Genomic DNA, 24,712 nt, shown 5'->3' with positions numbered 1-24,712 from the left:
GATGACGCGTGCCCCGCGCTTCCGCGTTGGGAGCCGGCGGCGGATCCCGGGACGCGGAGACCCGGGGTCCCGGCAGCGGGGCGGCCCCCGGGCCCAAGGTGGGGATGCATCGCCGCGGGGTGGGAGCGGGCGCCATCGCCAAGAAGAAGCTTGCCGAGGTGAGGAGAAGAAGGCCGACCTACAGCTATCCCCGACCGGAGAGAGACTGGAAGTCTCAGAGAGAGCTCTGTACCCTCAAATCGCCCCCCATCAGAATCTGACACGGGCTCTTCGGGTCTCGGGAAACTGACTTTCTTCAGTTTCCAGTTGATTGGAATGTCAGCATTCGCAGATCCACCAGCCCTTTCCCCCGCGTCCCCAAATATGACTACAGACTAGCCGTCTGTTTTACTTCCTCATCCCTCACCCTAAGAAAAACCATTTAAGAGAGACCCTCCTCTTCTCATACTTCATCGGAGGCAGTACAAGTGGGAGCCCCCAGCGCCCACTCTCAACTCACATTGGTCTCTTTGTCTGACAGGCCAAGTATAAGGAGCGAGGCACTGTCTTGGCGGAAGACCAGCTGGCCCAGGTGAGTCGGTGGGAGGGCTCCAGGCGGGAAGGGAGACCCGACTAGTCTGGACAGGGCACCTCTGATGTGAACTAGATTGTTTGGATTGAACTAAAAATAGGGTATTTGGCAAATCTCGGCTTCGGGCTGCTCAGATCTTTTATGGGACTTGCTAATAAGAGTGATAGCTAACATCTTTGAGTCGTTGCATGCTTATATCGTCCCAGGCACGTGTCTTTTTTTTTTTTTTTTTTTTTTTACATGCACTATCTTGTTCATCCTGACGATCCTACCAGGAGGGAACTCTATTCTTCCCAGTTTAGAATTGACGACATTCAGGTGATTTATTCAAGATTACATGGGTAGTAGGTGGTAGAGCTGTTTGAATTAGGTCTTTGGGGACTTTCACCTCAAGTGCCTAAGAATAACATGAAAATAGGGCTTAAACCTGTGTGGCCTATCACCACCACCGTCACATCTAGGTGCATACCAAAAGTGTGTGTCAGTGATGGGGTGCGGTGCCTGTGATTCCCTTTTCATGCCCTGAGTTCATGCAGTTTCTGGGACTGGTAAAGAAGAGGCAGAAACAGTTAAGCAAGGAAATGGATCCTTGTACTGAGGAAAGAGAGTAGACACGGGCTGTGCTCTTCAAAATCTCCCACCTCAGGGGTGCCTGGGTCGCTCAGTTGGTTAAGTGTCTGAGTCTTGGTTTCTGCTCAGGTCATGATCTCATGGTGGTGGGATCAAGCCTGGTGTTGGGCTTCTCACTCAGTGGTGGGTATGCTTGAGATTCTCTCTCCTCTCTGTGCCCTTCTCACTTGTGCTCTCTCTCTCCGCCTAAAATAAATACATATTTATTTATTAAAAAAAGAAAGAAAGAAAGAAAGAAAGAAACTGGAGCGCCTGGGTGGCTCAGTAGGTTAAGCCGCTGCCTTCGGCTCAGGTCATGATCTCAGGGTCCTGGGATCGAGTCCCGCATTGGGCTTTCTGCTCAGCGAGGAGCCTGCTTCCCTCTCTCTCTGCCTGCCTCTGTCTGCTTGTGATCTCTGTCTGTCAAATAAATAAATAAAATATTAAAAAAAAAAAAGAAACAAAACCTCCTACTTATAGGGGAGATGACATACAGGAATCAACTGGAAATGGTGATTATGTTTTAGTTTATAAAATGTAGCAAACAAGGAGATGTTGGTCCAGGAGTGATTACTCTTGGTGGGTGGAACATAGGCTTTGTTAATTAGGGAAAGAGAAGGAATACTACAAATAAGTCAGAAAATCCCCAAACCATTTGTATTTAGCTTTGGAATATAATCTGGGAGACCCACCCCTCCCTTTGGGATTCTTTACTTAGAGTTGATTCCCAAGAAGGTCCATGACTGAAAGAGTCAACAATCACTGCAAACCTAATTCATACTAGGCTTCCTTTCTCTCCTGTGTAACCTTTCTGTCAGTGGCTGAAGATTTCTTTCTTTCTGAATGCTGAATTCTCTCAATTTTTACAAAAGATTTTATTTATTTATTTGACAGAGAGAGAGAGACAGAGAGAAAGGGGACACAAGCAGGGGGAGTGGGAAAGGGAGAAGCAGGCCTCCCACCAAACAGGGAGCTCGATGTGGGGCTCGATCCCAAGATCCTGGGGATCATGACCTGAGCCAAAGGCAGATGCTTAACAACTGACCCACCCAGATGCCTCCACATTCTCTCATTTTTTTTTTTTAAAGATTTTATTTGTTTATTTGACAGAGAGAGATCACAAGTAGGCAGAGAGGCAGGCAGAGAGAGAGAGGAGAAGCAGGCTCCCTGTTGAGCAGAGAGCTTGATGTGGGACTCGATCCCAGGACCCTGGGTTCATGACCTGAGCTGAAGGCAGAGGCTTAACCCACTGAGCCACCCAGGTGCCCTCTCTCATTTTCAAGACAAAATGGATTCTGGGGTGCACCTTCAATCTATAGCAGTTTCTCTGGGAAAATAAAAAAGTATTACATTAGTTAAAATTGTTAGATGCATCCCAACTTTAGAACAGGAACATGTGGGGGGAAAATGTGTGTTTTATTTTTTATCTTTAAAATGTTTTATTTTATTTATACTTTAAAGATTTATTTATTAATTTTAGAGATAGAGCATGCTGGTGGGAAGAGGCAGAGGGAGAGAGTCTTTTTTTTTTTTTTTTTTTAAGATTTTATTTATTTATTTGACAGAGAGAAATCACAAGTAGGCAGAGAGGCAGGCAGAGAGAGAGAGAGAGGAGGAAGCAGGCTCCCCGCTGAGCAGAGAGCCCGATGCGGGACTCGATCCCAGGACCCTGAGATCATGACCCGAGCCGAAGGCAGCGGCCTAACCACTGAGCCACCCAGGCGCCCAGAGGGAGAGAGTCTTAACCGGACTCCAAGGAGAGTGCAGAGACAGGTAGGGCTCAGTCTCACGACCCCGAGGGGATGACCTGAGCTGAAACCAAGAGTAGACCACTTAACCTACTGAGCCACCCAGGCACCCCCAAAGATTTTTAAGTAATCTCTCTCTACCCATCTTGGGGTTCAAACTCAAAACCCTAAGATCAAGAGTTGCGTGCTCTACTACCAACTGAACCAGCCAGGAGCCCCCAAAAATGTGTGTTACAGAATTGAGGAAACATTATGGCATGCCAATCCAGCTGACAACAGAAACATGAAGGAAAGTTAGGGATAAACAGAGGGAACAATAGGGGCACCTGGGTGGCTCAGTCGGTTGGGCGTCTGACTCATGGTTTCCGTTTGCTCGTGATCTCATTGAGCCCCCAGTGCGGCTGCATGCTCAGTGGAGAGTTCACTTGACGATCTCTCCCTCTGCCCTTCCTCCTGCTCATGTGTGTGCCTGTGCGTGTTCTCACTCTCTCGAGTTAAGATACATCAATCTTTTTAAAGATTTTACTATTTGAGAGAGAGAAAGAGAATGCACAAGCTGAGGGAGCAGTGGCAGAGGGAGAAGCAGGCTCCCCGCAGAGCAAGAAAGGGAACAAGAAATAGCGTCATGGCAGGCCTGGAGGAGGTAGGTTATTTCAGCCTTTGCCCTAACACTGGGCCGGGAACTTACTTTTGGCATCGGGTTATCACTTGATTAGGCTGCCCCTGACCTCCCCCTGGTCCACCTTACAGATGTCGAAGCAGTTGGACATGTTCAAGAGCAACCTGGAGGAATTCGCCAGCAAGCACAAGCAGGAGATCCGGAAGAATCCCGAGTTCCGGGTGCAGTTCCAGGACATGTGCGCCACCATCGGGGTGGACCCACTGGCCTGTAAGGAGCTGTGTGCGGGGCTGCGGTGTTCTCCTGGGGCTCCAGAGGGCCAGCAGCTCTGCCGTCTGTCAGCGCTGTGGCTAGGCCATCTTCCAGAAGGCCCTTCAAAAAGGGCCTGCAGGGAGAGCCAGAGGCTGTTGTCTCCAGGGAGTGCCCAGCAGGATGGCTGAGTGCGCAGCGTGAGGGGGAAGCTGGAGACGAGGGGGAAGCTGGAGACGTTGCCTTCGGGCTCGTAGCCAGGGTACGAGCCTTCCCGTGAGTCGTGACCTACAGTGGACTTTCTTCCCTTTATTAAAAAGATAATTGAGTTTTAATGAAAGTAGCATGTCATCCTGGAGTCAGTCAATAGATGAGAAAAAAGAAAAAGAAAGTACAAGTCTCCAGATCCTGTTCTGTAGTTGCAGAGATAAACATTAACGGTCTGAGGTAGCTTTCTGGGTGCCTGCATCCCATTTATAAACTTCTTCTAACGTATCAGATTATGCTGTCATTACTACTCTGTAACCTGCATTTTTTCCCCAGTGAATTGTTGTCTCTGGTGGATTTTTGAAGGCCAGGTCTGCGGATGGTTTCTCTCAGCCTTGTCTAGACCCTCTGTCCCATTGTATTTCACTGTATAATTTGGTAATGGAAGACTCATTTTTATAGTGTTCTGAGCCAGAATTAGCGAAACAGAAATGCCTTTTAGATTGCCCACCCTTGCCAACTGTCCAAGCTGGTTTTTAGGAGGACTTCCTAAGAGTTCAACTGTCTTGAGGATCCTGAGTAGTAAATGGAACCCCAGGACTTAGGCTAGGCAGGGAACGCTTCCCACGGGGTAGATGTTTTAATCTAGCTTGGAGAGAAAAGAAAGGATAGAAACTAACCTATAACCTGGCTTTTGTTTTTCTTTCTTTCTTTCAGCTGGAAAAGGATTTTGGTCTGAGATGCTAGGCGTGGGGGATTTCTATTACGAGCTGGGGGTCCAAATTATTGAGGTGTGCCTGGCCTTGAAGCACCGGAATGGAGGTGAGGCTGGCTGAGTTCTGAGTGCTGGGCTTTGGACTTCTCGGAGGGAGAAGACCTTGAAAGGTGATCTTTTCCATCCTGCAGACTGCAGGCCAATAAGATCTCGAGAAGCTCTTAGGTCTTCAGAAGCATCTTAGCGGCTTCATGTGGTTGAAAAATGGAACTGCCTGAGTGATGGTCTCTGTTCCCTAGAGAGCTTTGCCCAGCAGGTTCTTAGCCCCTGGTGATTATAGAAAATTATAGGGAGGTAGGAAATAGGCCTTTCCCTCGATACACAACATACCCAGGTTATGATTTTAAGATAAGTAACTGTGTGTCCTGGTGTTCCAGGGTGGGGTGTTGCCCACTTTCTTGGCTCCCCAAAATGTGACCTAAAAATGGTCATCCAGTAGGGTCATCTTAATAATTTGTTTTTTTGTTTTTTTGTATTTATTTATTTGACAGAGAGAAATCACAAGTAGGCAGAGAGGCAGGCAGAGAGAGAGAGAGGAGGAAGCAGGCTCCCCACCGAGCAGAGAGCTCGATGTGGGACTCGATCCCAGGACCCTGAGATCATGACCCGAGCTGAAGGCAGCGACTTAACCCACTGAGCCACCCAGGCACCCCCATCTTAATAATTTGTATTTTGGATTTGGTTTGGTTTGGCTCAGCCACAAAGCTCACCCTCCCCCTGCTTTCCTCACCGCTCGCACAGGCCTGATAACCCTCGAGGAGCTGCACCAGCAGGTGTTGAAAGGAAGGGGCAAGTTCGCGCAGGACGTCAGCCAGTAGGTCTTGCCTCCCAACCCCTTGGAGTATGGAAAGGTCTTTAAAAATCATATGAAAATCGTTTCTCTTTACTGCTCACATGTCTAGGCTGCTTTCAGGATCATTTTGTTCTTTATGATCAGAAAACCTGCGTTTTAGAAAACGGGAAATATAGACCTAAAGAACCAAAAATGACCCATTACTTCTCAACTAAGATTACAATTATTGACATTTTCGTGTATTTTCTTCTAAGCATTTTTTTCCCCACATGTATGCATGTATTGTTACTATTTTTTTTTTTTTTTTTTTTTTTTACATTCTTAGGGCTTAATATTGAGCTATTTGTGGTGAAGGAGACTAGTGCACACATCTGGGAAGGCTGGGGAATGGAGTGGGGGTCAGAAGGCGGGGTACATGTTGATCTGGTTTAGCAGCTTCCATGCAGAACTTCAGTTTGAGAAAAGGTTAAAAAAAAAGGCTGTTGGTATGTGGGCTGCATATAGGTTCTACACATGGTCTTGTGGGTTTTCTTTTTCCCTAATTCGAGTTCAGTTGTTAACGGGAAACCAGATGATCTGGCAGGAGCGGGCCTGAATTTCCCAATGGCGATCATCAGCTGGATCGCTGTCTATAAAATGCATGCGAAATGCATGCGTGGTTTCCGGTTTCCTTTCTACCACAGTCTGCGCTGCTCCCTGTCATCTGTTCCGTGGAGCTCCTTCGTTCCCATTCCCTGGTGGGCTCCTGTGGGCGGGTTTTTGCTCCATTCCTGTACCATCTCCCAGTAGTGTTCCAGCGCCATCTGGTGCCCCTTGGCCCTGCCTTCTTACTGAGGTCACTGACCGTCATGCAGCCGTTTGAGTCTTGTCAGGGGGTCCCCGCTAGGCCAGAGCTGAAACTGCGTCGCGGCTGGGTCTGCTGTGCCAGGGGTCTTTAAGCGGCTTTTTCTTCCCTCAGAGATGACCTGATCAGGGCCATCAAGAAACTGAAGGCGCTGGGCACTGGCTTCGGCATCATCCCCGTGGGCGGCACCTACCTCATTCAGTCCGTCCCGGCTGAGCTCAACATGGACCACACCGTGGTGCTGCAGCTGGCAGAGGTACCTGCTGCCTTCTGGGGGCCGCAGGGGCGGGGGCGGGGCCCGGGTAGGGGTTACAGACTTCGGGAGTAGCACAGACTCAGGTCTTCCACTGAGACTGTCCAGTGGACGCACGACTCACACCGGTGCTTATTTAGAAGACATTTATTGAGCAGCTACAGTGCAAAGCACCGGGCCAGGCTGTCGGGGGCAGAACGGCGGGCACCAGAGGTCCTGCTCTCAGGGAGCGTACAGTCTAGTGGAGCAGACAGACATGCAGACAGCAGGCTGGATTTGCTTGGGTAGACCGATTCTCTGAGGTCTTCAGAGTACTACACTCTGAATGGGTTCTTCCAAATAAACGTTTCATCTCGTTTGCCAGTCCCCTGTCCCTTGGCATGCCTTCAGCGTACCCCCTCCTTCCCCATTCCTTACCCCAGATTGAGGGAAGACATGTTCAGTTTTCTTAATCCGATAATGGAAAACAAAACTAAATAAGGAAGAGCTTTTCTTACTGGGGAACGGGTAAGATGAGCCAGGGAATTGTCACCATTTCTTGCTTTCAGTGAATTATTCTGAATCTTGTCATACTCTGAAGTTCTCGGAGAAAGTCTAAATTAGTATTTTAGTACCAGGGACCCCATTTTTTAAGACTGAACCTGTCACCCTGAAAGTCGCTTCTCTGTCTTTGCTGGGGCTTCTAAACATTCTTTTCCCCTGCTCTTAGGCTTCAAGGGCAGGTCTTCCTCCTGTCTGGGTCGGTCTGTTGTTGCCGGGCAGACGCTGGGTTCTTAGGGAAAGTCCACTGTTAACTGACTCCCTGGTTCCTCCTTCCTCCAGAAAAACGGCTACGTGACTGTCAGTGATATCAAAGCCAGTCTTAAATGGGAGACCGAGCGAGCGCGTCAAGTGCTGGTATGTGAATTCTGGAATGGGCCAGAAGAGACGGGCCCCAGATGGGTGGATAGACAGCACACCGGCAGAAACTTTAGCTTTGCTCTGCTGGCCTCTCGCCTTGAAGGCTGCTGTCACCACAGAGAAGCAAGGCAACCTCCGCATTCCTCTGAGGGTGCCCCTGAGGTCCGACTCAGAGGCAGGCTTCTAACTCTGCGTAGGCCAGTCACCAGTACCTCCTCTCTCCCCCAGCCTGTCAAGCCTGGTCAGACAATTCATACGGTTTGTACTGGAAGTAACACTGTCAATACAGAGTAAAGGGAATTGTTACCTACTTAATTACATACCCATAATGGCATACTATTACACTGTGTATTATATAGTTAGTGTTCTCTATAGACAGATCTCGTGATGCTAGTGAGAGGCCGATGAGTAGTAGCAGGAGAATGTAATTCTGGCTTTTCATACCTTCTTCCTTATCCAGGCAATTAAACTATAGACTTAATTTTTTCTGGAAAGCAGGGTAACATAAACATCTGTTTACTGCTGCTGGGGACAACCGGGCCCATCTTGAGCCTATTTCTGGCTGTAAGAATTGCCAGTCCATTCTAAACTAAGAGAGTCCCTCCAATAACTTGTCCATGAAGGTTCACCCACAAGTTAATGGAAACATAATTACAACAGTGGTGTCCATTTTGCTTCAGGGAACTGGGATCAGGGATTTGCTTCAGGCCACAGGACAGACATCTCTGCAGCCCCCGAGTCCTTCTCCAACATCCCACACTACTGGTCTTTACCCTCCTTCCCAGCACGGGCTAAGTGATTTGGTAGCATCTCTTGCACCTCAGGCAAAGGTCAGGGCCAAACAGAACCTGGAATTCCAGTCTGGTTGTGTAAAGGTGTGAAGGCACTCGTGTAGATTTAGTCTGAAAACCCCACTGATGCCAAAACAGGTCTGGGGGTCGTTTGTCCACCGGACAGGAACTCCGACTCTTCCTACCTTTTCCCTCCAGGAACACCTGCTGAAGGAAGGGCTGGCCTGGCTGGACCTACAGGCCCCAGGGGAGGCCCGCTACTGGCTGCCGGCTCTCTTCACTGACCTCTACGCCCAGGAGATTACAGCCGAGGAGGCCAGAGAAGCCCTCCCTTGACTCTGGCAGTGTGGAAGGAGCCCCAGCAACAGGCAGGAAGAGGAGGGCAGAGCTGCTGGTGTGAATAAAGCCTGAATAACTTTTTTTTTTAAAGAAAAGAGTTTCAAGTTTTTTTTTTCCTCAATACTCTTCACCCATTATTTTATTTTATTTTATTTTTTTTAAAGTGCCTTCACATTGCATCTTTTATTGGAGAAAAACTCATTTATCCAGTAAGGCTAACCTGAGCAGCACAGAGAATAGCGAGCACGTACGAAATGACCTGCATGGGTCACCACCAAGTTCACGGTAGGGATGGGTCTAGAATGAAGGCAGTCCATCTCCTGGCTAGACAGTCTCTTGGCTATTGGTAGTCCTGGGACATAAATTACAGCCCGTTAATTCAAACCTTGTCTTTATAAAAATGTTTATCTCAAGGGAGCAGATCCTAATGGACCAGTATCAGCCACTCGTTCAGTCTCCTCCAGTTTCCTCTGGAGCTTCCAGGTTCTGACAGACTTGGCTGAATGTGAAGAAAGTAGAGGTCAAAGTAAAATGGTGGTTAGAGGAAACAATGGAACCTAGGGGAATGGACCAACAGTGGACATAGTCTAGTCCTTGAGTTTCGTACCAGCTCTCCCTCCCGTGATCACTAGGTCCCTCTTGCCTTAGCAGTGGGAAGGGCATCACTTACTGAACACCTACCCTGTGCCTTCTTCTAAACACACTTAAATCCTCACGGCCACTTTCATCAGCTCAGGGAGTAGGTCTCCTTTTGAATTAACTCACTGGTTGGGGCGCCTGGGTGGCTCAGTGGGTTAAGCCACTGCCTTCGGCTCAGGTCATGATCTCAGGGTCCTGGGATCGAGTCCCGCATCGGGCTCTCTGCTCAGCAGGAAGCCTGCTTCCCTCTCTCTCTCTCTCTCTCTCTGCCTGCCTCTCCATCTACTTGTGATTTCTCTCTGTCAAATAAATAAATAAAATCTTAAAAAAAAAAAAAAAATTGAATTAACTCACTGGGCGCAGGCCACCAGTTTAAAAGGCAAAGTGAGGAGCCAGAGCCCAAGTGCACTGGCATGCGGGCCTTCGTCTTCCCGCATCGTGGTTTTGCCCAGCAACGGCTGGCTGTGTCCCATGGAATGTCTTCCTTGCTGCGGGGTCAGCCAAGAGGGAAAGCCTTTGCACCAGAATGCTAGAGCCTTTCTATATCAAGTAGAGAAGGAAGGTGGCTGCATGAATCAGTCCGTGCAGAATTCCTAAGAGCTGGTTTCCGTACCAGATATCCGAAAATCAAGTGAGGTCTGGATTATCCAGAACTTAAGATGCCCTTTCCTTACCCAGGGATACAGTCTAGATCTGCCTGTCCTTGGAGGACATACTCCCTTCCCACTTTGTGAAGGAGCTCCTTTGAAGCAATTGAGGCCAAAATGGCATTCCTCTCCTTGATGACCAGACTTGGTCTCAGAAAAGGCCCTGCTACTTCTGGTTGGCCGGAGACCCATCCCTGGCCGCCCTGCTTCCACCCACGCCCTGTAACCGGAGTTTCCAGCCTCCAGACAATGCATCGAGCACTTTCTCCCTGGCAGTTTCAGACCTGGGTGAGAGGTGTGGTTGTTGAAGGATCCCAGTCTCCCTTGACACACACCCTCCCACACCCACAGGCGCTTCCTCCTTCTGCCAAAACAAACTTTATTGCACCAAAAAGAAAAAAAAAAACTTCATTTATGTACAGTCAGATATAAAGACATCTCTTTTGACTCCTGTGCATATATTTCCTCAACTCAAGATTAGGGCATAAAAGTCAGGCTGGTATGCCAGACATGCTCTGCCCATGGCAGGGCCAAGGAGAGGATTGTCACTTGAAAGTGGGAACACTTAAATGGATGACAGACAACCACTGGACCAACAGGCCAAGGGCCTTCTGCTAAGCCCTGTACTTGCTCTGGGAATGAAAGAGGGAAATTGGCAGCGGGGTCCCTCTTTAAGTCTCCTTGTTAAGAGACCCAGCCTTAGGTATCCGAGATAAACTTCCGTTCCCCAAGCCCACTTCCTGTCCAGTTTCTTTGCTTCCTGCCCTCCCAAGCTGGACATTCTCCTTCGTGCCCAACCCCTTCCGAACTCCCCGGAAGTCCCATGACCCGCAGGCAGAAGCCTCCACAGCAGCGGGCAGGGCAGGCCCAAGTCATCCTCTCCCATACACGCGGCTGGATACTGACTGAGGCCCTGCGTCACACGGATCACCAACACCCCACTGGGAGCCCTAACAGTAAGAATCTGTAAAGTATGGGGAGAACACACCAAAAAGGGGAAGGCTGGAGTTTCTCAGTGCCCAGTACCACAGGGCGCCTAACACACATTCTTCTGAGCCAACCAGCTAAAGGATCACTGCAGCTAGATACAGACAGAGAAGCAACACAGCCAGGCAAACAGCCATCAGAGCCAGTGACAGAGCAGCTGGGAAGGACGGGAGGCAGAGAGGCAAGAGAAGCAGCGGGGCCCACAGTCCCAGCCCCTCTGCCATTGGCGACCCTTGCTCCCCACAAGTCCCTGGGCATTGAAGTGGGAGGGAGGTGGGGGGGGTAACTAGAGGCCAGGGTGAAAATACACAAGGACAGCCAAACAGAACACAAGAGGACTAGCATCAGTCTCCCCACTGCACCCCACCCCCAGGGGAAATACCCTCATCGTGGGTAGCATTTAGGAACATCTGTAAAAGACTATTCTATGTAGTGGCTCTCGTACCCCACAAACAGCAGCTGGCTGCGTTGGGAACTTTTCAAATCAGTGATTGCGGGAACAAAATCAGCTTCTCATGGTGCCTGTGCAGGCTCTACCAGGACCTCAGTTCCATCCCAGTCACATTTACCTTCTGTCTTAAATCTGGAAATGGGCGAGGGAATGGGGGCGGGCAGAGGAGAAAGGTGCTCAGGTGCTAGGTAAAGCTCACTGATCAGCAGCCTAGACTCCACCACTGTTCCTTCTCTTTGGTCTGTCTAGAACAGTGACTATAAATTAGGAAAAACAAAATTATGCTGGCCCATGGGAAGTATTGGGAGAAGAGGCAGGGAGGAAAAGGGCATCGGGAAGCCCTGCTTCAAGACTGCAGACAGACAGACAACCACCCAGACTGCTTAAGTGTCACAGACAGCCCCCACCCAAAGCTCCCTTCCAGATATCCCCCTCAATCATGTGGGCACGCTCCCTCTTGGAATTACAGTTTGTCTCCCGCCTCCCCCTGAGGATCTGGCCCCGCCGAGAGGTGTGTCAGCCGCTTGTGTTTGCCAGAGGCCCTCACCCTGGGTGCTCCTGCGTCGGTACCTTGGCCCCTGCTATGGGATGAACACAGCCCCGGATGCTCGAGAGCCAGGGAGGTCAGGTCAGGAACAGCCTCCCCACTCCCACACCCTGGGATCTGAGCTGGCTTGGTTCTTGCCATCTTGCAGGATGACGTCACGTTTGGAGGGAGATACACAGTGCCTCTCCATCCCTGGGGTGGGGGGGAAGGGACGTTGCTGGGACCCTTGAGTGGGGGGAGGGGAGAAGGGAGCAGGGTCTAAACCCTCAGGCTCCCGTGCAGGTCTGTCTCTGTCCCAGACGAACTGCTATCAGAGTCCATTTCGGCGTTCTCATTATGGAGCCTCTCCAGCACTTTCTGACGAATCAGTCCCAGGCGCATCAAGAGGGACTGGTAGTCAAAGTGGCCACGCTTCTCTCCAAAAGGGTCCTGTGGGGGAAAGGAGACAAGCAGGATGGAAGATTCGAGTCTGGAGGGCTCACCCTAGAAAGCAGCTTCGGGCCCATGTTGGACGCATGGTCAACTTCCGAGTCATGGGAGCAGAGGGTAGAGCGCTCGATCCCAACAGCAGACAGCACACCCTCTGCTTAGAAATATTACGGCACATTAACTGCCACCCAGACAGGTCTGGCTTGGGACAACATTCAAACGTTTTTGTTCCCTGAAAGCAAGCCACTATGCAGAAGAGGGTTACAGGAAAGGGGAGACAGGCAAGAAACAGAAACTCAAGAGAGACAGACAGACAGACCAGAACTGTGACCATTATGTGTGCCTGTGTTCGCAATTAACTTCATAAAAACCATACAAAGGGAAGTATCATTTTTCTTTTCCTATAATTCAAAAGGGGAAATCTGCTTTTCCAACATCACAGGCAAGTCTGGAACTCAGGAGTTGGGACTTCCAGATAAGCACCCGTCCACTCTTCTGGAGAGACCTGTCAACACCTCCCTGTCCACTTTGTACGCATCACTCCAGGGCTGCCCAGCCTTGATCTCAGTCCCTGTCATTCTACACCGAACATCTCCGTAAGTTTTCTAGAAAGGGGTTAAGTGTCCTTAAAACCTCAAATATAACCAGGGTGGGAGCAGAGAGTCTAAACACAAGGAACGTAAATGCTACACAGAGAATATGGCGGCGAAGTAGTGCACGGCCAGGGTTTAGACAAGTGGAGACCTCTTGAGTCACAAAAAGGTACATGATTTTTCCCTCCCACATTCTGCTTCTCCCACATAGACTCCTTCCACACTTTTGCCCACACATCACCCTCATGATCAGGGACCAGTGAACAGAAGTCACAGTCACTGTGACTGTAGCCCACACTTTCTGCTTCTCAGGGTTACGTTCCCCACAGGCTGAACTCCACACTTACTCTGGAGCCGTCATTTTTCAAATCTTCCTTTTTTCATCCTTGGCTCCATTTCCACCCACTTCCCTCCTCCCCAGACGCTGCTCTTCCCTTTCCTTCTCTCATCACGAGTTATTTTTCCTCCACAGAGTGAATATTGGAAATGCTTTTGAATGCCAGCAGTGAGAATTCCTGATGGGGCACAAAGCATGGCAGGCATCACCTACAATGGACTCTGAAAAAGGAGTCGGGAACAAGTTAATGCTGATCTGGCCTTGCCCTTTAAGGTTTTTTTGTTTTATATTTTAATTATTTATTTTTAAAAAGTAATCTCTACCCCCAACATGGGACTCAAACTTCCAACCCTGGGATCAACAGTCACACTGGCTTTCCCGACGGAGCCAGCCAGGCGCCCCTGCCCTTTGAGTTTTAACTGGGCAGATGGGTGGGAAAGCCTTGAAGGAAAAAACAGGGCAACTACCATTTCTGAGCAGCAGCTGAGGAAGGAAGACATTTACTCCTACTGCTGCTGGTGCGGCCTGGGTGGGGGAAGCAGCTCAGGAAGAGCTGGAGAGAACTTTAAGTGGCCTCAGTCATTCATCCAAGTCAGCACGAACCTAAGCAAAACCACAGGTAATGATCCAAAAGACCAAGGAACCAGTCCTTACAGGTTGGTTGGTGAGGTGTCTCACCCTCTTACCAACCAGGTCTTTTATATTGGAGCATGTTAACAATTTGGTTTCATAAGAATCTTTTTTTGTTTTGTTTTTTTGTTTTGTTTTGTTGAGCTCCATGCCCAACATGGGGCTCAAACTCACGACCTTGAGATCAAGAGTCACATGCTCTACCGACTGAGCCAGCCAGATGCCCCAAGAATCTCCTCTTTAGAGGAAGCTTAAATCCTGCTTTCCAACTGGAAGTGGAAGCACATTTCTCCAATGGAGGCCAGAAGTAAACAAATGCTTACTGTCTTCGTAACAGGAGTCTTTCAACATGTAAGAGCACATACCCAACATTTCCCTAGCCTCAATCTCTGAGCACCCCTCTGAGCCAGGGACTGGACTCAGTAGAGAACTCACCCTTATCATCACTAGGAGTCTGAGAGGGCTGAATGTTCATGGTTTGAAAAGACTGTAAGAAGGGGAGGCATTCCAGGCTAGAAAGCAGGATGGTTCAGACTCTACCCATGAGCATCTAGTTGATGGCAAGACTGACAGGCAACTCCACAGCAATTAGGCAGGGCGGTTTCCTCCCTGGGCCACAGCAACTTAAATGACAAGTTCCTGTCGGCTCTGACTTCTCTGAGAGCTGCAGATGCTATCCTTTGGGAGGGATTTTATGGAGTCTGCCGTGCAGCCTCTGGAGTTGGTGGCAGGGGCTGTGTTACCTGCATTGTCTGGCCTTGAAGGTGCAGGCGATCTTTGCAAGCCACCTCATAGAAGTCGTAATACTCCAGGAAGGACTTCTCCATCACCCCTCTGGAAAACAAGCAGAGAAGCCTGAGCTAGGAACGTGGTGGGGAAGGAATTATCCCTTCACCATCTAACCTTACTGCCAATTAGAGTTCCCAAGCCCAGATTTGGCATCTCACAAAGACCTTCCTTTAAAAAAAAAAAAAAAAAAAAAAAAATTTTTTTGAGAGAGAGAACATGAGGGCCAGAGGGAGACAGGATCTCAAGCAGACTCTGTGCTGACTGCAGAGCCCGACGCAAGGCTCGATCTTACGACCTGAGCTGAAACCAAGAGTCAGATGCTCTACTGACTGGGCCACTCAGGCGCCCCCTCACAAAGATCTTTCAATGGAAAAAGAAAGCTGACAACCCAAGACTGCTCTTATACCTCAGGGATTATTAAAGGAGGGTGACTGTTAATATTGATCATTTGAATCCCAACTTCAACTCATGCCTCAATCTCGTGTTTTCCATAGGCCATCCCTTATCCCAACTCTTACTCAAAATTCTTCCAGAAGTTTCTTTCAGTAACTCCGACCTTATTCATCTAGTTTGAACATTTATGAGTAAACTCCAACACTGAGAAGTGGATTCATTATGAAGGGCTCTACGCCTCATTTGGTTATAGAACAAGTAAAGCTCTTCACTAGGTCCTGGCCCTCAGCAAACTGGAGGCTACGGCCATGTCGTCCCCATTGGTCTTGGCACTCTCCTAGAACAGAGCAGCTTGTTCAACTTTCTCTTGAGTGATCCTTAGACAATACTCTTTGAAAACGGGAACCAAAGCTTTATGTTTTTCTGTATCTCCCCTGGTGCCCAATAGTGGATTTTGCCCTAGAGGTTCTCAGAGCTAAGCCTCCCAACAGCAAAACCAAAGTGCCAAGTGTGCGCTCTTGGCATACACCTACCGTAAGGGCTCAGGACAGGGACACTTTCCTTCCATCATGTCACAGACTGCCACTCTGATGGTCTCATGCCGGATACATTCATTGTAATTTTTGCTGTCTCCTGGATGTCTCTCCTGTAATGTAACAGACACCAGAGTGCCCAAGTACAAATTTAGGCAAAGAGAAAAGTCAACAGGAGGAGACATCGGGATTAACGTGGGGTGGGGCGCGTGAACCAAGTAAACAAACCTAAAAGATAGCTTTCCAACTACGGCAGATCCATGAAGAGCAACTGAGTTTCTCTTTCTGAGATCATTCACCTCCCCCCATGTGTGCCAACACCCATCCTCTGTTACAGGTCACCCGGCCTGTAGGCAGCAAACTAGACCCATCAGATTCCTAAGGCTGAAATGAGAGGCCTCTGAGGTAAAGACTGAATGGGAAAGAACCAAATGTTAAGAATGGTGATGGGACCAAAGGGTAAACGTGACATTAAGAGTTTCAGTAAAAACCCCTGTAAATATCTGGATGCTTTCCGGCTAACTCCTTTTTATGTCTGCAGGATTCCACCATCACTGAAATCAACTACTACGAACCTATTGGAAGTAGAACCTGAAGTTTCCAAAAGAAAACTCCAATACTGACTGAGAAAGCCGATATGAATGTGTGGGTAGAGACAGAAGGGAGCAGTCTCCCATCCTTTTTTTTTTTTTTTTTAAAGATTTTATTTATTTATTTGACAGACAGAGATTACAAGTAGGCAAAAGAGGCAGGCAGGGAGAGAGAGGAGGAAGCAGGCTCTCTGCGGAGCCGAGAGCCCGATGTGGGGCTCGATCCCAGGACCCTGGGATCATGACCCGAGCCGAAGGCAGAGGCTTTAACCCACTGAGCCACCCAGGCACCCCGTCTCCAGTCCTTTTAACTCTTCCTCTACTCCGCAATGGTCCCCCTACCACCAACCTGACAACCAGAACCTTGGCCTCTGATTAAAACACATCATGAGCAGGAAAGACATATATACCCTCACTCTCCTACCATGGTTTCCAAAATGCACCATAACGGGCTCACAGGGGTGCCATGGGATACGTTCAACTTTTTTAGGAAAAGCATAGTATTCACCACCTGTCAGTCAGCACGCCAACTACTAGCTTGAGCTCAGTGGGTCAGGTTGGACATGAAACTGCATTATTTTCCTTTCGATGACACGTGATGTCTGTGAAGCTGGACTGTCAATCACTACTTTGGTAAACAGCAAGCAGCATATGAAAACAGTGGGGAAGAGAAATGAGGGTGGTGATTCGACCAGGCTCCACGATCTTCAAAGTTGTGTGGTGCCCAACAAGTGTATCCTTCCTGACATTAAGACATTTCAGTTATTTAAGAAAGAAGTGAGTTGTCCGGATGTTAACCGCTAAGAAACAAACAGCTGGCCACTTCCTTCTGCCTGGGGGGCTATGAAAAAGGGCACCCAGGGACCTGCGGCTGTGGACCAGTAACGTTTGGGAGAATAAAAGTCATAGTTCCTGAATTTCCAAACAAAGGAGAGACCTTCAAATCAGCTCCCTGGTTGGCCAACGAGGCCCTTTTCCATTTCTACCTAATCCTAAAATCAAATACACTATTTGTTTGGAAAGGAGATTTTGGGACTAACTTCTATTCCCTCTTAAAGAGTATTTCCTATTGTTCAGTTCTATGAATGAACCGTCAATGTTAGCATTACTTCAAATATTTTTTTTTTTTAAAAGATTTTATTTATTTATTTGACAGAAATTACAAGTACACTGAGAGGCAGGCAGAGAGAGAGAGAAGGAAGCAGGCTCCCCGCTGAGCAGAGAGCCCGATGCGGGACTCAATCCCAGGACCCTGAGATCATGACCCGAGCCGAAGGCAGCGGCTTAACCCACTGAGCCACCCAGGCGCCCTACTTCAAATATTTTAAAAATTTAGTTAAACTGTTCTAGTCACCTAAATAGAATCTTTGGGGATTATGATGGGAACTCTTCCCCTGTACTTCAGAGTAATCCTGGAAGGCATTCTGGAACAGTGGAAAAACTCTTGGCTCCAGGGCAAATATTGGGTTCTACCATTATCTATGTATCTTTGCGAAAGTTATTAACCTGTCCGTGTCACCAATATCTCATTTGAAAATGGGGATAACATTTACCCCAAGTGAGTATTCTCTGCAACCGAAGTGGGGTTCAAACTCATGACCCCAAGGTCAAGAGCTGCCTGCTCTTCTGACTAACCTGACCAGGCGCCCCTACCTCAAGTTAGTGTGAAAGTTAAATGAGATAATATATATATACACAAAAATTTGGCAGCGGCTGGCACATAGCATACCCCTGGAAAACGCAATTTTCCTCTCCCTTCTCTCTGGCAGCGCTGACTGCAATGTTCTTGCCCCACTAGCTAATAAATGACCAGGTCCTCTGGCTCTTCAGGTAACAGGATTCTGTAACTCCGGAAAAACACCCGGCTGAACAGGAGTCACTCCAGGAAGTACCTTAAGGGGACTTTGGGAGAATGGACACATAGAGAAGAACCCACCAGTTGCAACAGCCCCCAAAAGCAGGCTTAGAATTAATTTCCAGAGGACTCCACTGATTCCCACCTTGTAGATTAATCTAAGTCAAATGGAAATAACCGAACAGTATTGTAAGTTACAAGGAAAAAAAAGACATTTTTAAGGAGCACACATACCAGCTCCTTTTTTCTCCTATGGTGACATTAAACAAACAAACAAACAAGACCCTTAAGCACACCTCTCAGAGCTCTTCAAACTCAGTACTCCATTTCCCAGCTGCCCCTCTCCCCCCACTGCCTTACCTGCTCAAAGCCAGGCTCATTGTGATAGGGGTTCTCAGTCATTAGGGACTGGATGGAGATCAGCACGGAGGAGATGCTCTGGGCTGGGCTCCAGGCGGGGCCAGTCCACGTACTGGAAAACACAGCAGACAGAGGGAAGAGGGTGAGGCCGAGAGCGATGGTGAAGGCCACCACAGAAACACTAGTACACCAGCACCCTGGGGCCTGGCAGCACCCGCATCAGTGAGTTAAACCAAACATTTCTCTTTCACTATTAATGCTCTGGAATTCCCCAGCCTGTCTCACCTTCATTCACCAGAAATCAATCAACTATCTAATCCTCTTATCAAGTGGGACAACAGAAAAGAGGGTAAAGCAAGCCCTGTAACTTTGAAGTGATTTTCATCCGACTAGGAAATAAACAGTAGCCAGGGAAGGTTCCAATCATCAAAATGGAAGAGAAAAGGTATGAAAACAGTACCAAACGCAGCCTAAGTGTTAACCTCTGTAAATCCTAAATCCGGAAGGTGGTGAAGGAGTTAGTGAGGAGACAGAAGCTGAGCACAGAGGGGCAGGGAGCCTGAATACAGCCATCTGGTTCAAGGCCATGTAGCAGGGCTGATGACCAGGGATCCTGCCCTGTATCAGCCCGCAGAGTGTCAGACTCTCTGAAGACTACAGGACTCTGCCAAAGGACAGGAAGGGAGTAGGGTCAGACCCAAGGAGGGTCTGAAATAATATATGGAAGCCATCCTGAATAAAACATAAGCACCAGAATTGCTCCTCTCTTCCATCAACCTGACCAGATCCTGGGAGGAGGAACGCGACTTGGACAACAATGGCATTTTTTAGCTCAATTCACTGAAGAGGTGGCACCTGATCTGGAAGCTGAACACAACCTAAGCCAGGACTGGCTTGCTCAAGTTCACTGGCCAATTCCCTTTCCCTGCTACGCTTGAGGAAAGCCCAATTAAGCAAGCTCATCATCATCATCATCATCGTCAAGGCTCGCTCTTCCGAGCCTCTCAGCCTGCTCCCCTTAGCTCTACTCCTCCAGGAAAGCCAGACCCTGCGCTAAGACTTCCGCTAAGACTTCACCTATTTGAGAGGCAAGCCAATAGGGTAAATTTTCGTTATGTTTCTTTCGTCAGTAAGGCAGTCCCAATCTTTTTTTCTACATAGGGAGGAAAGGACTGAGGCTGACAGAGGGAACAGTCGACTAAGAACACATGGGAATTTTCTACCCTGTGATTCCTCGTGGTCAAGATTCAAGTTCAGGGTAGCTTCTCCTTTTCTACCCAACAGGCTTCGGCCATTTGTACCCCACCATCTTACTTCCCCTGGTTCCACTGTGAGCTGAGGTTCGTTCAGAGTTGTTTCCTACTGGCCTAATGGGGAACCTGAACAAAAACCCTGTCTCGAACAGATGTCATACAGAAATAACCACCGAGTATCCTCACCACCTTGGGCTATGTATACCCCTGTCCTACCCGCAGAGACAGATACCCTAACAACATAAAGGACCTCTTGAAGGACAACCTCCTGTGAAGGACTTCCTCACTGCCACCATCACAGAACATACCCCTGGATCAGAGAGATTAAAAAAATCAATAAAAGAAGCTGCGCCTCAGGTTGGGTCAGCTGCCTACCCCCTCCCCCACCCCTCCCCCACGACCCCACACTTGGGAAACACACTAGACAAGAAAGAAAACGCACCCCCAGTTTGGGTGACTTTCCCAACTTCACCCTGCACTTATTCTCTGCCCCAGGGGAAACTCAGATCACACGAACAAGACAGATCCAGAAAACATCAGCAGACGGTTCCATTCTGAATTTGTAACACCCCTAGGCAATTAAAAGGGAACCAATGAGAACCGCATTAAGCAAAAATCTCAGCAGTGCCCAGAAAACAAAATGCACTTGAAACTCGTGTTTCTCATCTGATGTGATTTCCAACCTTAGACATTTTTCATTCAGATGTTAGAATATCATATCATCCTCATCACCACCACCGCCTCCAAAGCCACTCATTGAGAGACTCAGAAACAAGACACCCACAATCGTACATGGCACAGATCTGCAGCCTTTCTCAACCCGTTCGGGAGAGAATCAAGCCCTGATGCCCTAAAGAAGTGGTTCTCAAGCTAGAGCGTGCGCCCCAATCACCCGGAGGGCCTGGAGGACACAGACTGTGGAACCCGACCCCTGGAGTTTCTGACACAGGAGGCCGGGGTTGGAACCCCAGAGTCCGCAGGGCTGCAAGCGCCCGGGTGCTGGTGCAGCTCGGGGAGAAGCACTTCGCTAAGGCAGCCATCGTAGGTCATAAATGAACTTCTCTCTTTGGCGCCTAGAATGATACTTGTAGTGTACCATCCTGAGGAGAATTGAGGTGACAGTCCCTCCAATCATTTTCTGTGTTCTGTGGTTCAGATGAGGAACCCCAGTTGATAAAGGCTGGCCTAGAGCAATTATTTGCTAACAACGAACTTGGCCACTTAGAAGAGTCTCCTCTTACCCTAGAATACTCAAGCAGACTTTCCCATTGCGGTAGAAGTTGGGGTTAAACCTCACTGTGTTATTGCCTGTTGTCATCAGTTTGACCCGAGGCGGGTGGATGGGATAGTCGGGCGGACACCGAAACACGAACAGGAAGAAACCCCCTTCATAAGGGGTGTCAAATGGGCCTGTGATCAATGCATGAATCTGCAAAATAAAACCCCATCTCAAAATTGTGAGGTGATGTCCCATCCCAACCCCGCCTGGCTTCCACGTGCTCCCCACACCAGAAGCAGGCCCTTCGGCTGGCATCTGTATTCCATGCCCTCACCGTGCAGGAGGAGCAGCCGGGACTCACTCGCACTGATACACAGGTTTGGAACTTAAGAAACCCCATTCTGGTGGAGTGGCATCTGACTCGGGGGCTACATTCTACAGTTCGAGCCTAAGGTGAAAAGTGAATCCGATCCAAGATGACCCTTGAGTGTCCCTTAGAACTCCCCGGCAGCAGGGTTTTTGTTTAGACTTCCCTCATCAGTGCCGTATGTGACAAGTCTAGATGGCACACCACTGCACACATTAAAATATGCACCTGTAAAATATTATCCTAGCACGTTTAATTTTCAGAAACGAGTATCTATTTTTACCGAGGAAATGGGTAAAACACGTGTGTGATGCGACCCCACCCTCCACTTATGTGGCTGAAAGGGGAGGTAAGTTGAATGGAAAAGAGCCCAGGGACTGGCGGCCACAGCACCGGGGCCAGTAAGGGCGCAGAGCTGAGGCTGTGATGCCTAGGGGGTCTGCTGCCTCCAAAGAGGATCAAACCTACTGTGGATGATGCGGCTCAGGCTGTATCCAACTTGTGCCAAAGATGGAAAGAAAAATGGGGAAAACTCGGGGTCCATTTGGAGCCCTTCAACCAACCTCAGAAATTTCCCCAATACTGTTGGTTAATTTAAGAAGAAAACAGATCGGTAGCATTTAGAACAGAATGCTAAACTCTTTCCTCCAGCCACGATTACTGAACAAACTTTCCCTTCCTGAAAGGAGGAAAACCTGAACAAACTCTGTTATATTTCTTCTCCTACAAAGGCTGCTAGGCATTTAAGGTCTGCTCAGAATTTAAACAGCAAGACGAAAAAGGACCTGCAATGCAATGCCTCAGGCCCTACTTTGCCCTGGTGGCACCGCGGATTATCTTCTAGCCCTCAGTCCTTTGGAATAGCAAGCTCAAATAGCATCAATAGGACATCAATTCTGGGACCCCGGGGAACTAGCATTATTAACACTGATACTTGACTGAGGACAAGATGTCCCAGGAAAAACATTTCCAACCACATAAAAAGAAAAAAAAAAAAATCAATTGACAGGGAAACCTATTTGAAACAAAACAGAAATACCAACAACACAATGTCTGAACTTTTACTCTAAGAAATTTGAAACTATGGAGAGGTTTCATTTAAACTATACTAGATTTAGGAAATCTGATTTCTTCCCGTCAGTTTAAGTGAAGGTAGAGCGTTTAAATGAGGGTAGAGCACTCAATGACAGAGAGGCCTGAGTATCTAAGTCAGAGGAATTTCAGCCTCTCTGTGTTTGAGTGGTGAGGACAAGACAGGAATGGTCTCTGGGGTGGAAAGGATATTCAAAAGCAACCAGTGAGGATAGGAGCCTAAACAAGCCCATTTGAGTATAAACTCTGTTCATTCAGGTCGGCCCCATCCCCAATCTTCTCTGCATGTGATTTACGGCATCATACTTAAGAGTCAAGAGTGACAGGATGAGAGAAAAATTGGGATGAAACGAATGACTATGCCATCTATCAGCCCAACTGGTGCATTTCTGAGAGTGAAAGAGTACCCTAATAATAGTTAAGCTGGGACAAGTGGCATAAACTGGGATTTTCCAAGTCAACCGGAACTACTGACACCTGAGTAAAAGACACCTGTTCAAGGCTCTGCTCCACCTCACTGTGTGACCTTGGGAAAGCCACTTATTCTCTTGGGATCTTGATTTATTCATTTATGTAGTCAGAGATGTGAGCTGGATAATCTTTTAGGCTCTTCCAACTTTCTGGGCCCAACTTCCCAACAGCCCCCAACCCCCTCCAAGTTACATACCTTAGTCATGTCAACAGTATCAGGTACGACGAACATTCCTGGAGGAGGCTCCTTATAAATGGACATGATATCCCTGTATAACACCAAGAGGAGGTGGGGAAGGGAGTGAGGGAGAGGAGGAAAAAGGGGAATCCCTTGAGTAGGACAGCTGGTGGCACCTCAATGAGGCCAGGGTTTGAGAAAGTGGTGCTTGGTACCACAAATGTGCACACTGTCTTGTTGGCTGAGAAATCTCAGCTGAGTACTTGTCAGGCAAGCAGAGAGCAAATTATTATCAAAAGGGCATTGTTTCCTCAGGCGGAGGGGGGAAAAATCAGAGATCCCAATGGCATCAGATGTCACCCTGGAAAAGCCACATCCCATTTACTCTCTCTTCCTCCCACAGGCAATTCATTCACTCCCCACCTCCGAGACTCCCAGGTACTATGAGTGAATGCTAAACGAAGACTGTTCAGGAACTGGGAAAACATAATCAATTCCATCAAAAAAGTGAATCCCGTAGACAGTGGACCGTTGTTGGCACAGGGATTCTATATAACAAGTGAGTTAGCAAGGAGCAATCATGGTCTTCCTGCCCAGGGTACCAACAGGGTAGAGATCTCTTCAGACTGCAGAGGGTACCCTCTGAAATCGCTGGGACTCACATCTGAAAGATGACATGCACTGGCTACTACAGAGAGAGGATCTGTAGGTTGTCGTGCACAATCTAGAATGCATCCGTTGTGAGTGCGGGTCTAAGGGACATTCTAGGTGGGAAGATGCTTGGTAGGGTACATAGGGATGTAAAGTGCACACAAGTGAGAGAGCAGAGGAAAGAAGTATTGGCAGAACTCAAAGGTCAAAGTCAGGACTGGCAGACTGAAGGGGATGGAGGACAGGAGTAGAAGGGAGTGCTGAGATTCTGAAGTTAGAGGTGGCGACCCTGCTGGACCCTAACAGAGCTGGTGTCTGTGTCAGGCACTGGGCCAGGTACTTTACACACAATGTGCTGTTTAATGGTTATTACAACCTTGAAAGATAAGCAGAGACATCTGAAGGGACTTGGAGCGTGGTGGTGGGGGGCGGTGAGATTACCTAGGTGAGTATGGCTGCAGTGGAGGGGCACAGGGAGAGGTAGAGACCGGTCATCAGGAAACAGGTTTCAGAATTAATAGCGGTCAAAAAGCATTACTTTTTCCCTATGCAATAGGTACTACGCTAAGCATTTTTGCAGAAACATTATCTATTAAATGATAGGATCCAAGATCAGTCACCCAAGAAATAAGCACAGAAAGGACTTGGGCCTTTGTTCCTCTATCTGAATTAGGTATATTTGCTTCAGAAAAGTAAACCAGACGACGGAGAAGAAAAAATACAAGAAAGTCCTGAGTGGGATAATACAAGCCAGAGTGAGACTGGGGGAAAAAGCCTGCATTCCCGGAACAGGTGTGAGAGTGGCGAGCGTTGGGGTTCTGGAGAAGTGGTTCAAGGGGAGACTGCGGGTATGTGAGGGAAACGATCTAGACTTGGGGAGTCGGTTTGAGGACATGGGGAATAAAAAGAAAGGCTGGTCTCGACTGTGAAGCCACGAAAACCAAGCTCTACGTGTGTTACAAACGGGGCTCAGGAGGCACGACGCGGGGCTTTGGGGGGGGGG

At 48.5% G+C, this 24,712-nt stretch overlaps 2 protein-coding genes across 2 annotated transcripts in view; one reads left to right on the top strand and one right to left on the bottom strand.

Moving 5' to 3' along the window:
- On the top strand, positions 1-8,793 carry SNF8 (SNF8 subunit of ESCRT-II). Its single transcript, XM_059379200.1, has 8 exons — positions 1-158; positions 521-571; positions 3,679-3,817; positions 4,721-4,825; positions 5,520-5,592; positions 6,530-6,671; positions 7,491-7,565; positions 8,558-8,793. Exons 1-8 carry the CDS (start codon positions 105-107, stop codon positions 8,693-8,695), a joined length of 777 nt encoding a protein of 258 aa, XP_059235183.1. The 5' UTR covers positions 1-104; the 3' UTR covers positions 8,696-8,793.
- A 1,550-nt stretch (positions 8,794-10,343) lies between these two features.
- Positions 10,344-24,712, bottom strand: part of UBE2Z (ubiquitin conjugating enzyme E2 Z) — a 24,002-nt gene continuing 9,633 nt past the window's right edge. The window contains exons 3-8 of the mRNA XM_059379199.1: positions 23,077-23,149; positions 20,973-21,160; positions 18,479-18,590; positions 15,674-15,786; positions 14,702-14,792; positions 10,344-12,398 (exon numbers count right to left, since the gene is read on the bottom strand). Of these exons, the coding sequence (XP_059235182.1) occupies positions 12,228-12,398; positions 14,702-14,792; positions 15,674-15,786; positions 18,479-18,590; positions 20,973-21,160; positions 23,077-23,149 (748 nt within the window). The 3' untranslated portion in view covers positions 10,344-12,227. The remainder of the gene's footprint in view (positions 12,399-14,701; positions 14,793-15,673; positions 15,787-18,478; positions 18,591-20,972; positions 21,161-23,076; positions 23,150-24,712) is intronic.

Source organism: Mustela nigripes, chromosome 16 (genome assembly GCF_022355385.1).
Source record: "Mustela nigripes isolate SB6536 chromosome 16, MUSNIG.SB6536, whole genome shotgun sequence".
In the NCBI taxonomy this organism is placed as follows: Eukaryota; Metazoa; Chordata; class Mammalia; order Carnivora; family Mustelidae; genus Mustela; species Mustela nigripes.
This window is presented reverse-complemented; position numbering and strand designations above follow the sequence as displayed.